Source organism: Manis javanica, chromosome 4 (assembly GCF_040802235.1).
Source record: "Manis javanica isolate MJ-LG chromosome 4, MJ_LKY, whole genome shotgun sequence".
NCBI lineage: Eukaryota > Metazoa > Chordata > Mammalia > Pholidota > Manidae > Manis > Manis javanica.
In genome coordinates this window covers 7,761,867-7,780,549 of record NC_133159.1, presented here as the reverse complement: position 1 = coordinate 7,780,549, position 18,683 = coordinate 7,761,867, and the positions used below count along the sequence as shown (strand labels likewise).

General features: G+C 48.5%; 1 protein-coding gene across 1 annotated transcript; it reads right to left on the bottom strand.

Moving 5' to 3' along the window:
• Nucleotides 1-4,431: 4,431 nt before the first annotated feature.
• PGD (phosphogluconate dehydrogenase) lies at nucleotides 4,432-18,446 on the bottom strand. Its single transcript, XM_017666294.3, has 13 exons — nucleotides 18,222-18,446; nucleotides 17,474-17,549; nucleotides 16,629-16,808; nucleotides 14,806-14,871; nucleotides 14,065-14,183; nucleotides 12,566-12,635; nucleotides 10,238-10,372; nucleotides 8,642-8,831; nucleotides 6,219-6,349; nucleotides 5,851-5,984; nucleotides 5,371-5,470; nucleotides 5,076-5,198; nucleotides 4,432-4,979 (listed from the first exon to the last, which is right to left on the bottom strand). Exons 1-13 carry the CDS (start codon nucleotides 18,227-18,229, stop codon nucleotides 4,860-4,862), a joined length of 1,452 nt encoding a protein of 483 aa, XP_017521783.3. The 5' UTR covers nucleotides 18,230-18,446; the 3' UTR covers nucleotides 4,432-4,859.
• Between the last annotated feature and the right edge of the window lie 237 nt (nucleotides 18,447-18,683).

The following is an 18,683-nucleotide window of genomic DNA, read 5'->3' as shown; positions in this document are numbered from 1 at the left end:
GGGGTGAGGGCCTCAGGCCCGTCGCGCACTCTTTGTGACCCCGAGCAAGTCACAACTTCTCCAAGCCTCAGTTCCCGAGTTTATAAAGTGGGGTCACACCTTCAGAGAGTGGGTGTGAAGTCTGAAGACTATCCGCAAGGTGGTTCCTAGGCTCTGTGCCTTGCAGGCTGTCTCGCTTCACAACAGTTGCTTGCCAGGGCCAAAGAACCTTATTCTAGTGATATTATTCTAATTATTCTAAGTATTCTAGTAAGAACACTCTTGTAGTAACATTATTCTAATGTGTGGAGTACCTATGCTCTTAAGAGTCCAAAGAGCCTTAAAGGTCCAGGACTGAGCTATTATTACATTACAGAATATGCATATGTTTGGTGGAACTATTTTCTCTCCAAGAAGAGCCAGCCACGGCAAGTGGCCACTAGATGTCAGCACCACGCCATGCCAAGGAACGGGGCCATTCCGGCCGCTGGTGATGGGCCGTGACCCGGAGCACAGACTTGGTCCTGCCATTCCTTCTGAGCCCGTTTTATATTTCAGCTGCCCTCGGAGGTGGGTACTGTTATCCCCATTTTATAGTGAGGGAGCCGGTCACAGAGGTTAGAGAACTTCGCCCAAGATAAGAACTTCCTTAACTGTTAGGAAGCGGTGGAGCTCAGATTTGATTTTGAGCAGGCTGCCTTCTGAATCCATACTCATATCCTCTACTCTCACCCTACTGCCCTCACCATAAATAGGGCAAGGACATTTGGGGGTTTCCTGGATCCTCTTCAGCCACACTAAGTATTTAGGTACCATAAATACTTAATATAACAGCAATCATCATTTTCTCTCAAATTGTGCTGAAAAATGCCAATTTGGAAAATCAACCTTCATTACCTATTACGTATTCTATAAACTCATATGACTTTTCTCACACCCCAGGCAAATGGTCCCCCACACAGTGCTTGGCACATAGTAGGCATACAATACATATGCCAGTGATGGAATCAATGAATGCATTGTGGGCATTGAGCAGGGAGACAGTCCAGTGGTTAGTTTAGCATGGACTCTGGCACCAGATTGCTGGTGCTCAAATTCCAGTTCTTCAGGAGCTGTGTGACTTTGGACAAGCTACTTAGTATCTGTTTCATCTGTAAATTGGTGATAATAGTACCACTTCAGTGTTGTATTAAACGAGTTATCATAGTGCCTGGCACCACTCTGATATTCTTCCACATTCTGTTTATACTGTTATCAGAACCCTCAGGAAAATTCCTGAATACAGTCAGAGCTCCCAACCGCCCCATGTAATTAATTGTCCTTTTCAAGGGAAGTATGTGGGCAGATTTCATTTGTCAAAAACAATCAAACTAGTGTCTCCTGACCCACATTCTCCTCCCAGCAAGAGGTAGATTCTAATATTTCCCTTGATTTGGGGGGCTTGTGACTCACTTGTAACTGATGTAATGTGGCTGAAATAATTCTGTGACATCCACAGCTACATCTCAAAAGGCAATGTAGTGTCTGCTGTTAGCTGGAATGTGGCCAGGCAGCCCAAGGCCCATGATAAGAACATGTACATTTTTCAGCCGTTAGCCCTGAGGTCCCAGCCAACAGCCAGCATCAACCACCAGATAAATGAAGACAGACCTCCAGGTGAGGGCAGCCATGGGGTTGCCCCCAGCTCTCAAGTATTCCTCGCTGAAGTCCCAGACATTGCAAAACAGAGGCAAGCTGTACCCTGTGCCCTTCCAAATTCCTGACCCACATAACTAGAATAATAAAAATGGAGGTTATATTACACTACTGAGTTGGGAGTGGTTTGTTATACACCTATCAGTAGGAACTGGAAGAGCATACATTACTAGACAGTGAACACATGCATGTGCTAACATGTTTACTCAACACAGTGTATATATACCTTGAAGGTCTCTTTACCCCTTCCTTCTAAAAAGACGGGCTCCATATCTGCCTCAAAGAACGTATAACACCTGCAAATCACATGCCTAAGTCTCTGCTGAGCAATTGTCTGCTCTCATCTGATCCATGTCTTCATAACTAACCCCTCCTTGTGGCCCAAATAAAGTAGAAAGAAGTTGTGGCTGAAGTCCTAATAGGCCTACAATTTCTGCCGAGGGGAGGCCCTCTGCCGAATAGCCACTGATTGTCTCAGTGGCTGGATGGGACCAACTTGGCTGGGGGCAGAACTCCTCTGTGGCTGCCTCCATCCACTTTCAGAATTTTTGGAGAACCTCAGCTTCAGCAGGAGACAGGTAATAGTAGACCCTAAATAGTACTCATGTGGCAGGCACTAATTAATCCTCAAGACAGCCCTATGAGATAGTTTTATTATCATCCCCTTTCTTTAGATGAGAAAGTCCACAGGTGCAGAGGCTAAGTAGTGTGTGAAGTAACAGCGAATGAGAAGGGGCCAAGATCTGGACCCAGCAGAAGGGCTCCAGAGCCCCGATTCTTAACCAGCAGGCTAGGAGCTTTTACTAGACCTAAAGGAGGGAGTTTCTTACTGAGCTATTTCTCAAATAAGTCATGGGACACAAAATCCAAAAGGCATAAAAACATATAGAAGTCTCCCTGTGAAGGACCAAGGCAAAGAACTCTTACCTTCTTTTAACAATAAAAATAGCTTTCATTTATTATGCCCTTACTGTGTACCAGAGCCTAAACCAAGTAGCTTAAATACTCTTATTTATCATCACAATCACCTAAGTAGTTGTTAGCCCCATTTTATAGGTGAAGACATGGTAAGTCAGGGGATTTAAATAACTTGCCAGGGTGACGATGCCAGGAGGTAGTAGTTAGGATTTGATCTCATGTGCGCTCTGGCACTGCACTCCCACAGAACAGCCAGCAGCTTGGCACCACCGGGGAGCTTGGCAGAAATGCGGAATGTGGGGCCCCACACCAGACTGCTCAAATCAGATTCTGCCTTTTAAAAAAACACCTCCCCTCCCCAGACTGTATGCAGTTTGAGCGGCTCGCCAGGCTCCTCTAAGATGTTTGTCTTGACCTACACACCTGCTGTGTACACACAGAAGAGCCCCACCAGGAAGCTTCAGAGGGCCGGTTTGCAAAGCATCACGGCCAGCCACTGAGATGTGACACTGGGTTTCTAGCTCAGAAATCCCACTGCTTCAGGGAGGCACACTCTCCCGTGGTGGCAACAGTCATCGCCACTTGCGCAGGTGCTTAGGGGCCGAGCGCTCGCTGAGTCCTCAGGGAAGTAGCCTTAGGGAGACAGGGACTAATGTCCCTCTTCTACAAATGAGAAAACTGAGACCAGAGATACTAAGTAATTTGCCCAAAGTCATACAGCTAGTTAGCAGAGGGGCTTGGATTTGAAACCAAAGTGCCCCATTCATAGCTTCTTGAACGGTAGGCAGGAGCTGAAGTTGTATTTCAAACTCTTCTGGACTACCCAGCTCCACGTTAGCTCCTTTTGACATCTCGTCACCCAATTCTGTTATTTCTCTTTAAAGGAATTCCCTGACCATTCTAGAAGCACCTGTCTGCCTCCGAGCAAAGGGGCAGTAGATCTCCCTTTGGGAAAAAAAAGCATTTAGTGGTTCACAATCTTTCAAAAGAATTCTGAATCATGAGCGGTGACTCAGCACCTCTTAAATTCATAAGTGGGGGCAGGAGGGGGCGGCTGGGGCCAAATCTACCCAAGTATCCATGCACAGGCTTAAAGTTTAAAAAGCTGATCATTTAATGAAAAGGACTGTCTCCCCGGTCAGTCCACTTGACCCCCATCTTTTGCAAGAGGTCAAAGGTGAGATTATTGACACCAGCTGTTAAAACATGTACACAGATGCTCTATTCTTAGGCCACCCTTTCGCCTTTCTAAAGCATTCCAGTGAAATCTTCCTGGAGTTAAGCTGCCGGAGTAAAACAATTCCACTGGCCCCAGGCCATAAAATATCAGAACGTACCACTAGCAGGTTCTTTCTCAAGTAAATAAGATAAAGTGAAAAGGCCTGATTGCTAAAATGCCCCACCAAATCCTTGGGCGGGCTTAGGGACAGACAGGCAGGCATGGAAAAGGAAATGCACCAGACCAAGCTGAGCCCCTCATTCAAATGGAATTCGCCAACATTATTACTAAATATTTGACACACAAAAAGGCATAATGAATGTTACAATGAATATCCATATACCCATTGCCCATCTAAGGAAAAAACAACCAGTACACTGAAGTCCCCTCTACTCTCACTACCTGTCTCCCCTCCTTCCCTCCGGAGTTATCATTACCCTAACTTTGGTTTCTTGTATGATTCTGGAGTCCCTCTTAAAGAAAACAGAGGAACTAACAAGGCCAAAAGGAACAGAGTGATTCAAATGTCATGAAAGCAGTTGCAAATCTTTCTGCCAATAGGAATAATGGCACAGTGTGGCTGAAGTGAGAATATTTTAAAAGAGTCTGGAAAAAAAGCATAAGTAGAATGTAGCTTTTATTAAGTAAAGAAAGAGGAATTCAGCTGCATGATACAGAAGTTCCAGTTTGATCAAATTCCACAAAAGCCCTTCCCATCTATGCAACCAGAGCTGCTGCCTCGCTCAGGGCAGACTTCCTGCGCCTCCCTGATCCACGGAGGCCACGAAAACACCGCTCCAGGGAACTGGGTCAGGCCGTCACTCACATGATTAAATTCCTGGCCAGCCCCAAGGAGCAAGGTCAGGGGGCATGACGGTTCTCACAGAACCACTTTACAAATAGACTCAGCTTGACTTTTTTAGAGGGGTGTCTTACAACAGTTTATTATAAAGATCTGAGGGGAAAGTAGGGCAGAGTGCCATGTAAGCAGTGCTGTGTGGCAAACGGAAGGGCCCGGTCTGTGGAATCGCAGTGGGTAAGAGTGTGATCAGGCATTGTACGAAGAGGATGACACACTGCCACCGTGTCCTGTCCAGTTAGTGTGGATGAACTGTCCCGGTTTGGCTAAGAGTTCATAGGTGTGGGCCCCAAAGTAATCCCGCTGCGCCTAGAAAACAAGGAGTTCGGTTGGTTAGGGTGTATGCAGGCACAGGGGCCTCAGGTACCAGCCACTTGACGGTTGCCGCCTACTCTCAGAGCTCACCTGGAGTAAGTTGGCTGGTAGCATCTCGTGTCTGTACCCATCATAGAAGGAGAGAGCAGTGGTGAAGCAGGGCATGGGAATGCCCACCTGGACACCAGTACTGACTGCCCGCCTCCAGGAGTCCTGAGCAGGAAGAACAAAGTCAAAGACTAGCAGTTAGCCCACAGAAAGGTAACTAGTTCCATCCCAAGTAACAGAGTTCCACTCCCATCAATGCTGGCAAATGAAAAGAAGATGCCCACAGAGCAAAACCCACGAGAACAGAACCCCCACCCCGCAGCCCTGGGCCGCATACCTGGCAGTTTTCAACAGCTGACTTAAAGAAATCATCTAGGAGGAGATTCTGAAGTTTTGGGTCTCGATCAAATGCATCCTTTATCTTTCCCAGAAATACACTGAAGTAATCAAGAGGGAAGAAATCAGTGCCTTTGAACTGGAGCAGGCTGAGTGCCTGGCAGAAAGCAGGGGAAATAAGTGGGAGGCAGATATATTCCCTAGAGAGGCACCAACTTTCACTCCTCCTCCCTCAAAGCCAGCGGTAAGGCCTGTCCCCAGAGGCAAGGCCGGACGGCACAACAGCTCTCACAGAACTGCTCTTGAAAGGTGTACACAATCTAGTTACAGCTACCGATGTGCAGGAAAAAAGTGAGGCATGACCATGTAAGCCCGTCTCATTCCAGGGAGAGGCCTGAGTGCAGCTACAGGGACCACTGGCGCAGGTGCCCCTGGCCCCCCGGCTCTCGGCACAGCAGCCTGGGGGCACCCCACCGCTCACCTTCTGATAATGCAGCCCCCCCTCCACATCAAGGCAATGCCACCGTAGTTGAGGGTCCAGCCAAATTCAGTGGCCGCCTGCCTGAGCAGCATAAAGCCTTGAGCATAAGAGATGATCTTGGAAGCATAGAGGGCCTAAAGAATAATGTGAAGGCTTATCAGAGTTGTGATTAGCACAGTAACTACGTTTCCCGGCCTTATCCCACCAGAGCAGCTCCTAGGGGACAGTGATACAGGGACAGGCTGCCAACCAGACAGGAAAGCTGACTGTCGCTCCCCCCCACCCTGTGGCCCCACTGTGTTCTCCCCCAACAGCCCCACTCCCACTGCCCCCAAGGGACACACGAGGATGCTGCCAGGGACACCCACCTTCCGGATATCCTCCAGGAATGACTTCTTATCACCTTCAAACTGGGTCTTCTGAGGACCCTTCAGCTTTTTGCCAGCTCGAACCCTCTCATCCTTCAGAGAGGATAAACACCGAGCAAAGACTGCTTCTCCTGCACAGGGAGGTGGGGAGCATCTTACCAGAGTGCACACATGAAGGGCAAAAAGCATGCAAGCCAGAGAGGATGAGGAGGATTTTCAATTTTACAAAGAGAAAATCTCAACATCAGGCCCCAGAGTTTAACCTGGCTCAGAAAAAAATTATATGAAAGCTCTAGACAGTTAACCTGGCAACTAGACAGACTCCAAGTCGGTCTTCCAGCAGAAATAATTCAACCACAACGATCAATTCAAAAGGACGTTTTGAGGGAAAAAGAAAGAGTTAAGAACCACCACTACTCAGAATTCCTGTGCTGGTCTGTAACACTTCGATTTCAACTGAGAAAACTTTAATGTTTAAGTGCTCACCAACGCCTCAGATCTTTTCCTTCTGAAGCACTGACCAACCCAGAGCTGTTACTCTTACTAACAACTACTGAGTAAGAGGCGGCCACTGGATGTGGCGGGACCCGCAGCCACAGGGCATTGCAGGCGTGAGTGCGTGTGCACGCGTGAGTGCGTGCATGTGTGCGTGGGGGGCCGCAGCATCAGAAGGTGAGCTGTCAGGAGGACACCCAGACTCTTTGCTGAGCACTGCGCGCTGGGGGGCTGCTCAACCAGCCCCCGTAACGGGCACTCAGCCCTAAAACGGCAACACCGCTCGCTGTTTGAAATAACCAGCACAGTGGGAAGGAACCTTTCAAAAAACCACTTTCTAATTCTTCTGGTTCCGTTTTCAGTATGTCTGTCTGTGATCACATTAAAGTTTCACAATTTTACTTCCTTTGAATAAAAACCACTTACATTTAGTGTTTTAAAATTAAGATGATTTTAGTACCTACAAAAATGATCCCCTTTAGAATTGTTCAATTGATGATTTATATAATTAGAATAAATTGCTCTAACTGTATCCCTCCCCCAGACTAATGAAGGTAGTCTCTCCAGGAACTAGCAAAAGACTTTGAGGAAAGGGACCCAGCCATACACCGGGGAACACCCCCCCAACTCGAAACCCACCAGCGCAGGCGTCCTCCCTCCTGCCCAGCACCCACTGCTCCCGCAGCGCTCGCGGTGACTGCGCATCTGTGGGCGGAAGCGCTGTAAGACAGCTGGCGCAAGGAGGCAGGCGTGGCGACACCTCCAGTGTTAGCTAAGGGTTCGCTGGAAGCCGCACTTCCCCATTAATTCAGCGCCCATCCAGGGACTAAGCCTAGTGCGCCTTCAACTGGTACAAAGGGTATTTTCTAAAACAAGAGAGGACGACTCTTTTTGAAGCTGTAATACCCTTACACTTGAGTCGGTAATGAATGAACCGCTCCAGGTATTGTCGTCCCCTCGTGCCCACCTGCGGCAGCACTCTGGTCAGCATAAAAGCAGCCCACCTCCTTCTGTCTAGAGCGGGACTGACCAGCTACTGCCCGCCTTACCGTCTTCAGCCGCACAGCTCACTGTGAACAGTGAGAGGCATATGAATGAGGAAACCCCAAGGGGGGGGGGGGCAGCCTGTGTCTGAGAGAGCAAACAGGAAAATGTGTTTAAGAGGGGAACCATTCTGCCAGGAACAAAGATTAGCCTTCCCTTAACATTTGAGGCACCTTTTTTATTCTTTTTCAATCTTGCCCGTAGCATATCTATTTTATTCTTAAAGAGCCAACTTGTGGTTTTGGCAATCCCATTGTTCTCTGTTTACTTCTGCTTTTTATTTCCTTCTCTCTGTATCTTCTTAAATTCGAGGCTTAGGTCATTTAAGAGAAAAAACATGGATGGGAAGAAAACACTGACTTCAGAATGGTGTTTTTTTCCTAAAAAAGGAAGGGGAAGGGACTTAGGAAATAATAATGAAGGGCTTGAAATGTAGGCCATATTTTATTTCTTAAGTATTTGGGGGGGAAAACACCTTAGCAAAACAGTAACAATGAATGCTGAGTACAGAGCCTAAGATACTCTCTGAACTTCCGTATAAAGAATACACTACAGTTCCCTTGCCCATTAAAAAATCCTAGGTCACTGACTACAAATTAAATCACTGATGCTAAAACTATCCCAAAGGTCAGACTGGATAAGACAGTAACTTCTGAATTTATCTCTAAGCTCATACTATTGAGAGGATAATAAAGAGATTTAAAAGCAGTTTCGGCCTCTCACACCGTAAGCGCTTCTCAGGCAGCAAGAGCAGCAGGCACTGCGGGCTGACCAGGGTTGGAGGGATGCTTTCAAAGGCCTGGCCCTCAGCTGTTAGTCTACACCACTACTCCAGAAGGACATCAAGAGAAAACACGAGGGAGGGGGGTCAACGAGAACATTACCAATGAGGGTGACAGGGACCCCATACTCCAGGGCTGAGATGGCAGTCCACTTCCCCGTGCCCTTCTGCCCCGCACTGTCCCTGATCTTTGGCAGCAGGTGTTTGCCATCGGCATCTCGGAACTTGAGAATATTGGCTGTGATTTCAATCAGGAATGAGTCTAGCTCTGTCTTGTTCCATTCCTCAAAGGCCTGTGTGCAGCAAGAAGAAAGAGTGAAAGAAAAAGGCTCACACAGGAGCCCCCTTATAACTGACCATCCCTTGTCCTGACAGCAGCCCGTGCTCACACCCTGCTCGGCACTGGAGGCTGACGCTGGTATGCCTGGTGAACACTCTGCTCCCACCGGTTGAGTTCTATGCTAACCAAGAGTCAGTTGTGTTAGACTTAGACTTCGACCTGGTCGGGCTGATTTTCTGATCACAGAATCGCTCTTCCTCAGAGCCAAGTACTCCTCACATTGCTTAGGTCTCTGTACACGGTCACCCCCTCAGAGGCCCTCCCTGACCACCCAATCTAACCCACCTCTTAGACCAGTTCACTTTTCAGTCACCACTACCTAGTTGTACATGATATATTTAATTACTGCTAACTGTCTCCTGGCTCCCTGAGGGCAAACACTTGGGTTTTTTTCACTTATATCCCCAGCACTTGGAACAGTGCCCAGCATACAGTAAAGCACTTATGTTTGTTGAATGAATACATTAAGCATTACATAAACCAATTAAACATGAACACAAAAAGGAAAAGCTCTGTTGCTATGAAAACTAAGTATTGTTTTAGAGAAAATGATAAAGGCAGTGAAACAAAGTGGGGATGACACACATTTCAACATTAGGATAAAAATACATAAAAAATCTGGAAGGATTCTGCACCGTGTGTACCTTTCAAGTAAGTGTCTTTAAATCATGTCCACTTGAAATAACTGAAACTAGAAATTCCAGCTGATAGGAAAGAGGACTAGAACGCTCAGCAGCAGAACCACGCTTACGGTAAACGCTCCTAGTTAACAATGCTGAAGCAGTGAGAGAGGAGTGCTGCCGTCCGCCGCTGACTTGAGGAGCATTAAAGATCAAACCCACAGACGGACGGACACACACTCAGCAGGGCGAGTTAGCAAATGTCCGTGGCAGAGACCAGGCGGTGTGTACACAGTGCTCACTGTCAATGTCTTCAGCTGTGCTTACATCTGAATGTCTCCGTAATCACCTGCTGGAGGAAATGCTTGTTTCCCCACATCAGTAAACTTGTTTGATTCACTGTCAAAAGGCCAGTCCCAACTGGGTCAAAAAAGGAAGCTTCCCTGCACCCCAACAGGGGACCCCAGGAGGACCAAAGTAGATAAAGCACATGAAGAGACACAGCGCCTCACACACAAGGGTCACTCAGCAGTGGGACTAGTGCCACCAGGAACTTCTGACTTAGTGACTATCGTATTTTATAGTCCTATACGGATAGCTTCCCTTGAATCAGGCTGAGTCTATCTGGGCCACCAGGACGAGTGAGGGAAGAAGAGTGAGGAAGGATTTACGGTCGGTAGCAAATCCCTCGTGGGAGCAGTAATTGCCCTCTGTGGCCGGGGAAGGGCCTGGGGCTCACCTTTGCCATTTCATCGTGCTCCATGCCCAGAACGTCCTTCATCAGGTGGTAGGCCTCACAGATGAGCTGCATGTCACCGTACTCTATCCCATTGTGCACCATCTTCACAAAGTGGCCTGCCCCCTCGTCTCCCACCTGTTGGAACCACAAGCCCCAAGAGGCCTTCAGAGAGGCGGCCAATACACCCACAAGGCCCGCATCAAGCTCTTGGGCAAGGCTCCCTCCCCATCTAAAAGTAACAAAAACAAATGTTTGTAGTATTTTAAAAATAAGAGTCACTCTATAATAATTCAACACAAGCTTCAATCCAGCCCAATGTTATTTTAAACTAACTCTAAATTCATTTCTCTAAAGATTTCTTAAAATTCCCCAATTCTAAGTCCTTTAGCCCACATTGTCCATTCTTTCCCAACTCCCCACTCCTCACCCACAAGTAAAAGTCTTCCTTTTCCTGAAGTTACCACTTTTCTAGCAACTGATGGTTACAATAAGCTGGCTAATTAAATCACCTATGCTTTAAAAAATACAAAAAGATATCACAGTTGCTTCTAATGGCTACTGAGAGGTAAAAGAACCTGAGAACCCAGTCTGGCCCACGACCCTGAAGCCCAGAAATGTGTTCTTGCCAGGGTTTTACAGTTGACAAGACACTGACTTATAATACAGCTGACAAGTGTATAAAATCAGTACACCAGTTCCCAAGTTTATGGAGGTAGATTTAACCATGGAACTTAGTGGCTACAAGTGGTTAGTCCAACCAACACAGTCTGTCCCTGTGAACAAGCTATTTGGGATGCCAAATTTTCTGAAAACTGCTTAGTGGGCAAGGATTCGGAAGACAGTAAGTGACAGCAGTCAGTGTCCGAGGACATCAGGCTCTGCGTCCCTCTCTGTGACGGGTGTGCTGACCCGGGGGTGTCTGGGTGGCAGGGGCAGCCACTCTCCCACAGGTGCCCTTGGGCCTCCACTCCTGGTGTCGACCTCAGGGGCCTCCTTCGTCTGTGTCTCCACGCTGACCCACCCCTTCTGATTTTGACACTTTATTTGGCCGTGAAGTAACACAGCTAATAACATCTTACTTCACCCCATCCTTCCTGTAATTTCAAAAATGAACTATAGGGTGCCTGCTTTAGCACCTATACCAGTTTTTTCAATAAGCTGAGGCTAAGCCTTGAGGCTGTGGGAAGTCAACCCCCAACTTGCTCATGATAGGTAAAAGCAAGTGCTGCTTTTCCTTGTGATTCTGTCCTAAGTGGATCTAAAAAGAAGTTACTGTCCTGCACTTTTACTGCAGTAACTTACTGTCGAGGCATCAAAGTTCTCTCCTGTCCTTCACATTAATGAGGAAAACACCACAGCACCAGCCTCTCCACCCCAAGCAGATTCCCACTGAACTCAGCGACACCAGTCAAAACACGAGGCCCAGCTTGGCTGCTGCTGCTTGTCACCAGCACTATCAGGCCTGCGAGGGAACCTTTCTCCCTCCTCACATGCCTCATTCCTCACTTCATCTCTGCCTCTTATCTCATAGAAATGAAGCCAATATAATTAAAGTAGCTTAAGGAAGCGCTGACATAAAGTTTAAGGGGGTTAGAAGCTAGGGAGCTCAGAGGTCCTCTGGTCCCAGTCCCTGTATTTCACAGACGGGCAAACTGAAGCCCTCGTGGTTTTCTGGCGCCCTGCCCAGTGTCACACAGCTGGTGGAGCCAGAACCACAGCGCAGGTCTCCCACCTCAGGCACCTCCATTCGCGGTCCAGACTGAGGCCCCAGGAAGGGAGAACACTTAGTCTAACAGCAGCATGGACACAGGACGGGGAGGCGTGTGCGAAGGAGCCGAGATCTCCTTCACGGTGAAGGCAAAAGGCAGCAGCTTACTCAGCTCAAGCAGATGCCTAAAGCCCAAGCTACGGGAAAAGGGGTTTCCACATCCCTGGCCAGAACATCTGACATGGCAACAGCCATTCAGTCCTCTTCCTTCCACCCAGTCAGCCAACCTCACTTTTGATTCTGGCATTTTCTTTAGCCATGAAGTAACATGGCTACAAAACCTTAACTTCACCTCATCTTTCCTCTTCCTTTTTAAGGAATCCATCTTTTAGATGAACTGGGGAGAGCTGCTTTTATGATCAATCTCAGGGCTATGAGTACTAAGACACAAGGACATGTAAAAATAGGCATGCACTGCAGACACCAGGTGTGCTAGTGACTTAAAGATGGAGAGGCCGTGGCACAGAGCAAACCACCGGGACCAGCACAGCCTTGCCCCATGTCCTCCATCATGTCTACACCCTGCTGCCAGCCAGACTAAAGCGCAGCCCCAGACTTGCCCAGTCACAGCAGGGTTCTCCGGTTCCCACACGTGCAGCAATGCCTTGGAAGATTGCCTTGATGTGGGGCCTGTGGGAGGGAACCATGCAGTTTAGCCACTGAGAGAAGAGCTGGGAGCTCAGTTCAATGCTCAAGGACTCCCACCCCCGCCCACTTTTTCTCTTAATGAGAGGTGGATGTTCTGCCCGCAGTACAGTAAGGAATGCGCTGAGCCTCCGAGGGCACCAGTCGGAGCTGCACTCTGACCCAAGAGACAAAGCTGGGCTTGGGAGGCTGATGCCTTACTCTTCTCATGATTGGCCAAGAAAAGCATCTTCACAACAGATTTTTGGTGAAGATACAAAATATGACAGGGCTGCAAAGTTAACGCTTAGGAGTTGGAGGCCAGGACAGCAAAGTTAACGCTTAGGAGTTGGAGGCCAGGACAGCTCAGCCTGCAGCTTTCAAGCACAACTTCCGTGGAGTATTCCCCCAAGTGCCGTTTTCCTTCTGCCGGACTAGTGTGGGACAAGTGGGCCCATGAGGGGCGGAGGCCTCTGTGCCCCAAACACCACGCACGGAGGGTCTGCGCTTCTCACAGCCCAGCCCATGGGCTGGTACCCCAGCATCGGTACTTCCCAGCTTTTGAGAAGCAGGAAGGCCTCTACTTCTAGGGCTAATATATTGAAAGGATCCCCAGACTTATTCATCAGGAAGGTAATTCAAAGAATAGTCTTCTTCCCCAATAAACCTTTCACCCTAGGGGCTTATGTTTGATCGCTCCTTTGGTTTTTTTTAAATTATTTTTAAGAAATATTTGATCGCTCAGTATAATTCTAGAATATCCGGACATCAAACTCATTCAGGGAAGAATGCTGCCTCTCCACATCTTCCTCGAGAGGCTCCTTCCTGCTCTTCTCCTTTCTCTCTGTGCCTGCCTCTGGCTTTCTTTCCTTCGCAGGCTCAGCTGTGGGGTCTCCCTCCGCCTACGTCACATCCACTTAGTCACTTGCCTCCTTCCATTCTGATTCTCTGCCCTGCTTGTCAGCTCCACGCTTTGTCTTCTGCATCCCTTCTGTCACCAAAGTGCCTCCCCTTCCTCTTATACGCAGCACAGTGAAGAGCGTAAAACCTGCTTTTTTCCCAAGTGAAATAAAAATTTCTACCTCATTCCCAGGGACAAGAAAAGCCCAGTCAGTTTGCCTTACTCACAATTATGAAATAAAGAGTTATTTTAGGACCACACCTCAGTTAAAGAGGCAGACCTTTCTTCTAAGTCTTGAGTTATCTGAACAACTTCCTTAACGCCTCTGAACCCTTGAAGCCTACTTAGAACTCAATACTGGAGGGAATATGGAAGAAAAAAGGCAGAAGACAATATGCACGTATACTGTGTCAAGGCAGCAAAACATACAGATAAGTCATCCCAGCATCTCCTACAGCCAACGCTCAAGGGCGCTCACTCATTCTCAAAGCTGGGGTCCCTTGGGCTGAAACGGGGCTGGTGCTTTGTACTCACCAAGCTTCTTTGTTCCCTCCTGGCATAAGTGATGGGCCATACCGGGCCCCTTCCTCTCCACCACTCACTCCACTCCCCACAAACAGGATCCCCTTGGCCTTCAGGTCTCGACATCGTCTCTACAGGAGAGAAAAATAATTTCACTGTGCTGCCGTTAAGTTTCTCCCAATAACTGAGACAGGGTATAAGACAGGTATGGAAATCCCACAGGGACATGAAATGACCCAAGGATCCAAGAATAACTTCATCATTCAAGAAAAGCCATCCCCTCAGTTTGGGAGTTAAAAACAAAATAAAAAACCCACCGGAGTTTAATGTAGTTGCCCTGCCTTCAAAGGGAAATAATAAAGCAATACATTCTCATTTTACTAAGAGTTGGTTTAATGTGAGCATGGCTCACTGCCGTTCAGCCCTTCAAAGTACAGGGGCTTCTCCCAGCTGATGAGACCTTTAGGGCAGCAGCTCTCACAGCGTCACACACTGCCCTCTCACAGGTGGGCGGGGAGGAAGGAAAAGGGGCACAGACTCCCAGCTGTAAGCTTCTGCTGTATCTCAGCAGCAGTCACTCTCGAGTTACATGGGTAACTGATGAGAACCTTGTCCATCAAGTATGTCTTAGCACAAACAAAGGCTGACAGCTGCTGCAGCGGTTACCAAGCCCCGAGTCAGCACCACAGGAGAACCTACTTTTCTCTAGCATGTTCTCAGGACCTAGAAGAATCTGGACTCTGGAATACTTACTGTGGTGTCCCTGTATTCAGAATTTCCTCCATCAATGATGATGTCACCAGTGTCCAACAATGGTACCTGTACCCAGACACTAGCATTAACGTGGGCCAAAGAAATCAAAGACAAAATTTAAACGTACCTTGACAAATTAAAATGAACAAGAATTTATTCCAAAGAAACCCAGCCGAAAAGCATGTATTATCCAATGTTCAGTAATCCTGTCTGTGGCTAGAGCTAGACCCTATTTAAAAGCTTAGGGCTAGCAAACCTAGTTAGAACTCTCCACAACAGAGGTAATGATGCCCTTTAACTATTCTGAGCTTTTACAACCAACCAACCTACTTAGAGAATTCTGCGTTCCTGATGTGTACCGCCCAGCTGGGTTATATGCCCAAACACTAGAAGTAGACTCAGCTCTAAAAAACTGAATCACTTCCTATAAAATCTCTGTCAAGAATAGGGGTCCAATAACTATGGATCAAATGGTTAGTGTATGAATGGATGATGTGATCACCGTGTAGAGACAGCTGGAAGAGACCAGGCCTTGAACAAGAATATCTTCCTATGATACACCAACCAGACTGGGTTCATTATTATTCAATCTCCCCACAGGCTCCAGTTAGCACTATTTAAGTTTCCTATGCTGAAGAATATGTGACCATTTTTCAGTCCATCCTGTCCACAGCTAATCACGGGCAGCTTGGCCTCTTGATACACAAAAGCTTGGCATGTCCTTTCTTTATCACCATGTTCTTCCTTTCTAGGTCACTTTTTTTTAAACTGGTAGCCTACTGGTTACAAATTCCCCTCCGTGTAGAAACATCCCCACTCTTCACCCCTTGCCTTTGTTCACTGTCACTCATTTCTCACACATTTCTTCCAAGATGCTAATAATGCCTTGTTTTTTTCAGAGCTGTTATTGTAGAATTGTTTTTTGGGTATCTACATCCATTATTTCCACCAGTTCCCCTATATCCACATGGTGGGTTTTTGGTTGGCCGGTTGGAGGGAAGAGCACCAAGGCCGCCAGGCACTGGCAATGAGGTTGTCGCTAACTGGATAAAGATCCTTGAGAGTTAATGCACCCAGATCTTTCCCCAGAGGCATGTTAAGGGAAGGGGCCCTGCAGGCATCCCCAAAACAGCTGATGGCAACAGTGCTTTGAAAACTTGTGCTGGGCACAATCCTTGGGGAAAAGCTGTTGTCCCACTCAGCTCCTCCTCTCCCACAGCCACCCCAGGGGGTGAGTGGTATCAGGCCTCTGGTAGGAAAAACTCCAGGAGAGAACAGACAACCTGCGCAAGCCAACAAGCAGTTCATTATAAAAATAAGGACCCCATGTGTAGCTCTCAGGATTCCCTAAGGGGATCTCTTCTCTTGTATACTAAATTATACAATTTGAGTATTGTTGCTTTACAGGAGTACTGACAAAAATGAAATCTATTTCTAAATTTAGACATTATGGTTTATCAGTCACTAGCACTAAACATCAATAACACATAATCAAAACTGGTTTTTCTTAGTATCAGAGATGGAACCCACTAAAATTACTACTGTTTCTACTCTTGTTAACGAATTCTTATTTAAATGTCTTAGTGTCCTCAAAATTTTATATGTAAGGAATGATTACCACCCAGCACAGTTACTTAACTAGTGCCAATTAAGTTAACCAACACTGAGACCTTTTAAGCCATTATTTTGTCAGAACTAAGCAGTTCCTATGCAAAAACTGAAGGGGAAAAAAATCTCTTAAGTAAAAAGAAATGAAATAGCTAAAAGAAGAAACCAGGGAAGTTCTGTACACCCGTAGCAGCTGGGAGCAGAGCTGGCCTCACCAATTTTTCAATGAAATCATCAACAGCTTGACCAGCCTTCACAAGCAGTATGATCCGTCGCGGCTTCTTCAGCTTGGACACCATCTCCTCCAAGGAGTGAGCACCAACCACTTTGGTTCCCTTTGCTTCATTGGCCAAGAAATCATCAACTTTGGAGACTGTCCTATTAAAAGCACAGACCTAGAAGGACAAAGGGCTGATCAGGAGATCGAGGACATACACACTAGACTTTCAGACTGTGAACCAAGTAACAATGAAATGTCTATTAAGCCCAAGGTTTGGGGGAGGTTGGCCCTTGCCTTTTCCCTGCCCAAGCGCTGGCCTATCACTGTAAAGTCAATTTAGTAGCCTGAAATGGCAGAGAATGAATAAAAGGAAGTGAGCGGCCCACTGCTTATCAAGCTCAGGTCTGTCACTAGCTGATTAGAACTCAGAATCAAATCTAGGAACCAGCAGGCTCGAGACTGATACTTTTTATCACTGAGCACATATTCTGGTATCTAAACCAGTTTAAAATCTCATTAGGTAATACAGTTAGAGCTCTAGACACCCAGCAAGACTTCCCCACCTGAAGAGACTGACGGGTCTGTTCAGGCTGCAAACCTCACAGAACTGACAGAAACATTTAGCAGGACTCTTCTTGCTCAGAAAATCGTGGAGCCGACCCTCCCACACCCCCAGGCGGAGTGGTGCTTCTCCCTCCTTTGCAAAAATGTCTTAAGCTGTATGCTTAAGGGAAGTATGCTGCAGGTTATATGGGCTCTTCGAAGTCAGGGAACCATCACGGGTGCACTGTGCGGCGAATGCACACCCAGAAACGCTAGAAGACTGTCCTTGGGACTTACCACAAAGCCGTGGTCATTCATGTTCAAAATTAAGTTCTGGCCCATGACAGCCAGTCCAATCAGTGCAATATCAGCTCTAAAAGACCGGGAGAGGAACAAAGAATAATATGTCAGTTCCATTTAATCCCTTCCAACTCAGGGACCCAGAGTTTTCCAGCTTTTGCTATGAATAATTTGTCTTACCTTTTTCTGTGTACTCCCTACTCCCTTGCACACTTCAGAACCCAGGCAAGCAGCCCTCTATCAAACTACAGACAGGCCACCCTTCCACTCTGCCATTTTAAGGGACGTCAAGTTCTCTTGAGGTCAACGAAACGTGCCCATAGGAGGGCATACACCGTACGTAACCTCCCGGGCTCTCGGTCTGGTGACGCCTTAGCCCAGGCGTCCCCGTCTCCCGCCGCGGGAGGAGCGCTGCAGACCGAGCGGCCCGGCGTGCAGCCTTCGCTCGGGGGGGGCCCGGCTTCCGTCGGCCACGCCTGTCCCCGCCCGGCCCTTTACAGCGACTGGGAACCGCCCGGAGCCTGGGCGCCGCCGGGGGCAGGGGGACTGGGTCCGCGGGGCAGGTGCGGCTGCGAGGCTGGCTCGAGGTCCGTGGCCTGCGCCCGAGGGGCTGGGACCCTGCAGGTCCGCGGCTCCGGGCGCCACGAGGCCGCGCTCAGGCGACCCCTGGCCGAGGCAACGTCGGGGGCGGCCCCGCCCTCCTTGGCCCACGGGAAGTTCCCGGGCCGCGCGGGCGGTCACTCACTGGGCCATGGCGGCGGCGGAGAGCGTAGAAGCGAAGGGAGCCGAAGACCGGAGAGCGAACCGCGCGGCAGCCACAGCTGAGTACCGCGGCAATTCTCCCACAGCACTGGCAGCGTCCGCGGCTTTCCAACGCCAGCCAATTGGAAGGAGGGAGCGGAGCCATGTGGCCACGCCATTGGTCCTCTCCCGCGCCTGTTAGACCACCTGAGGCAAACAGGCCCGCCCACTCCCGAGGGCCGGCTCAGGAGAGCGCCGAGCACATCGATGGCATTGCCTCTGAGTGGGCGGGGCGCCCTGGGCGGGTCCACGGCCCCCCACGGCCCCCCAGACCCCCGTCCCGGCATAGCACTCCGCTCTTCTGGGCCCCGCGGGCGCGTCCTCCGGCGCACAGGGGCACGGGCCCGCCCTGCCCGAGGGCCGGTCGTTCCTTCCCCTGCGCTGGGAGGCTGTGGGGTTTGTGCGG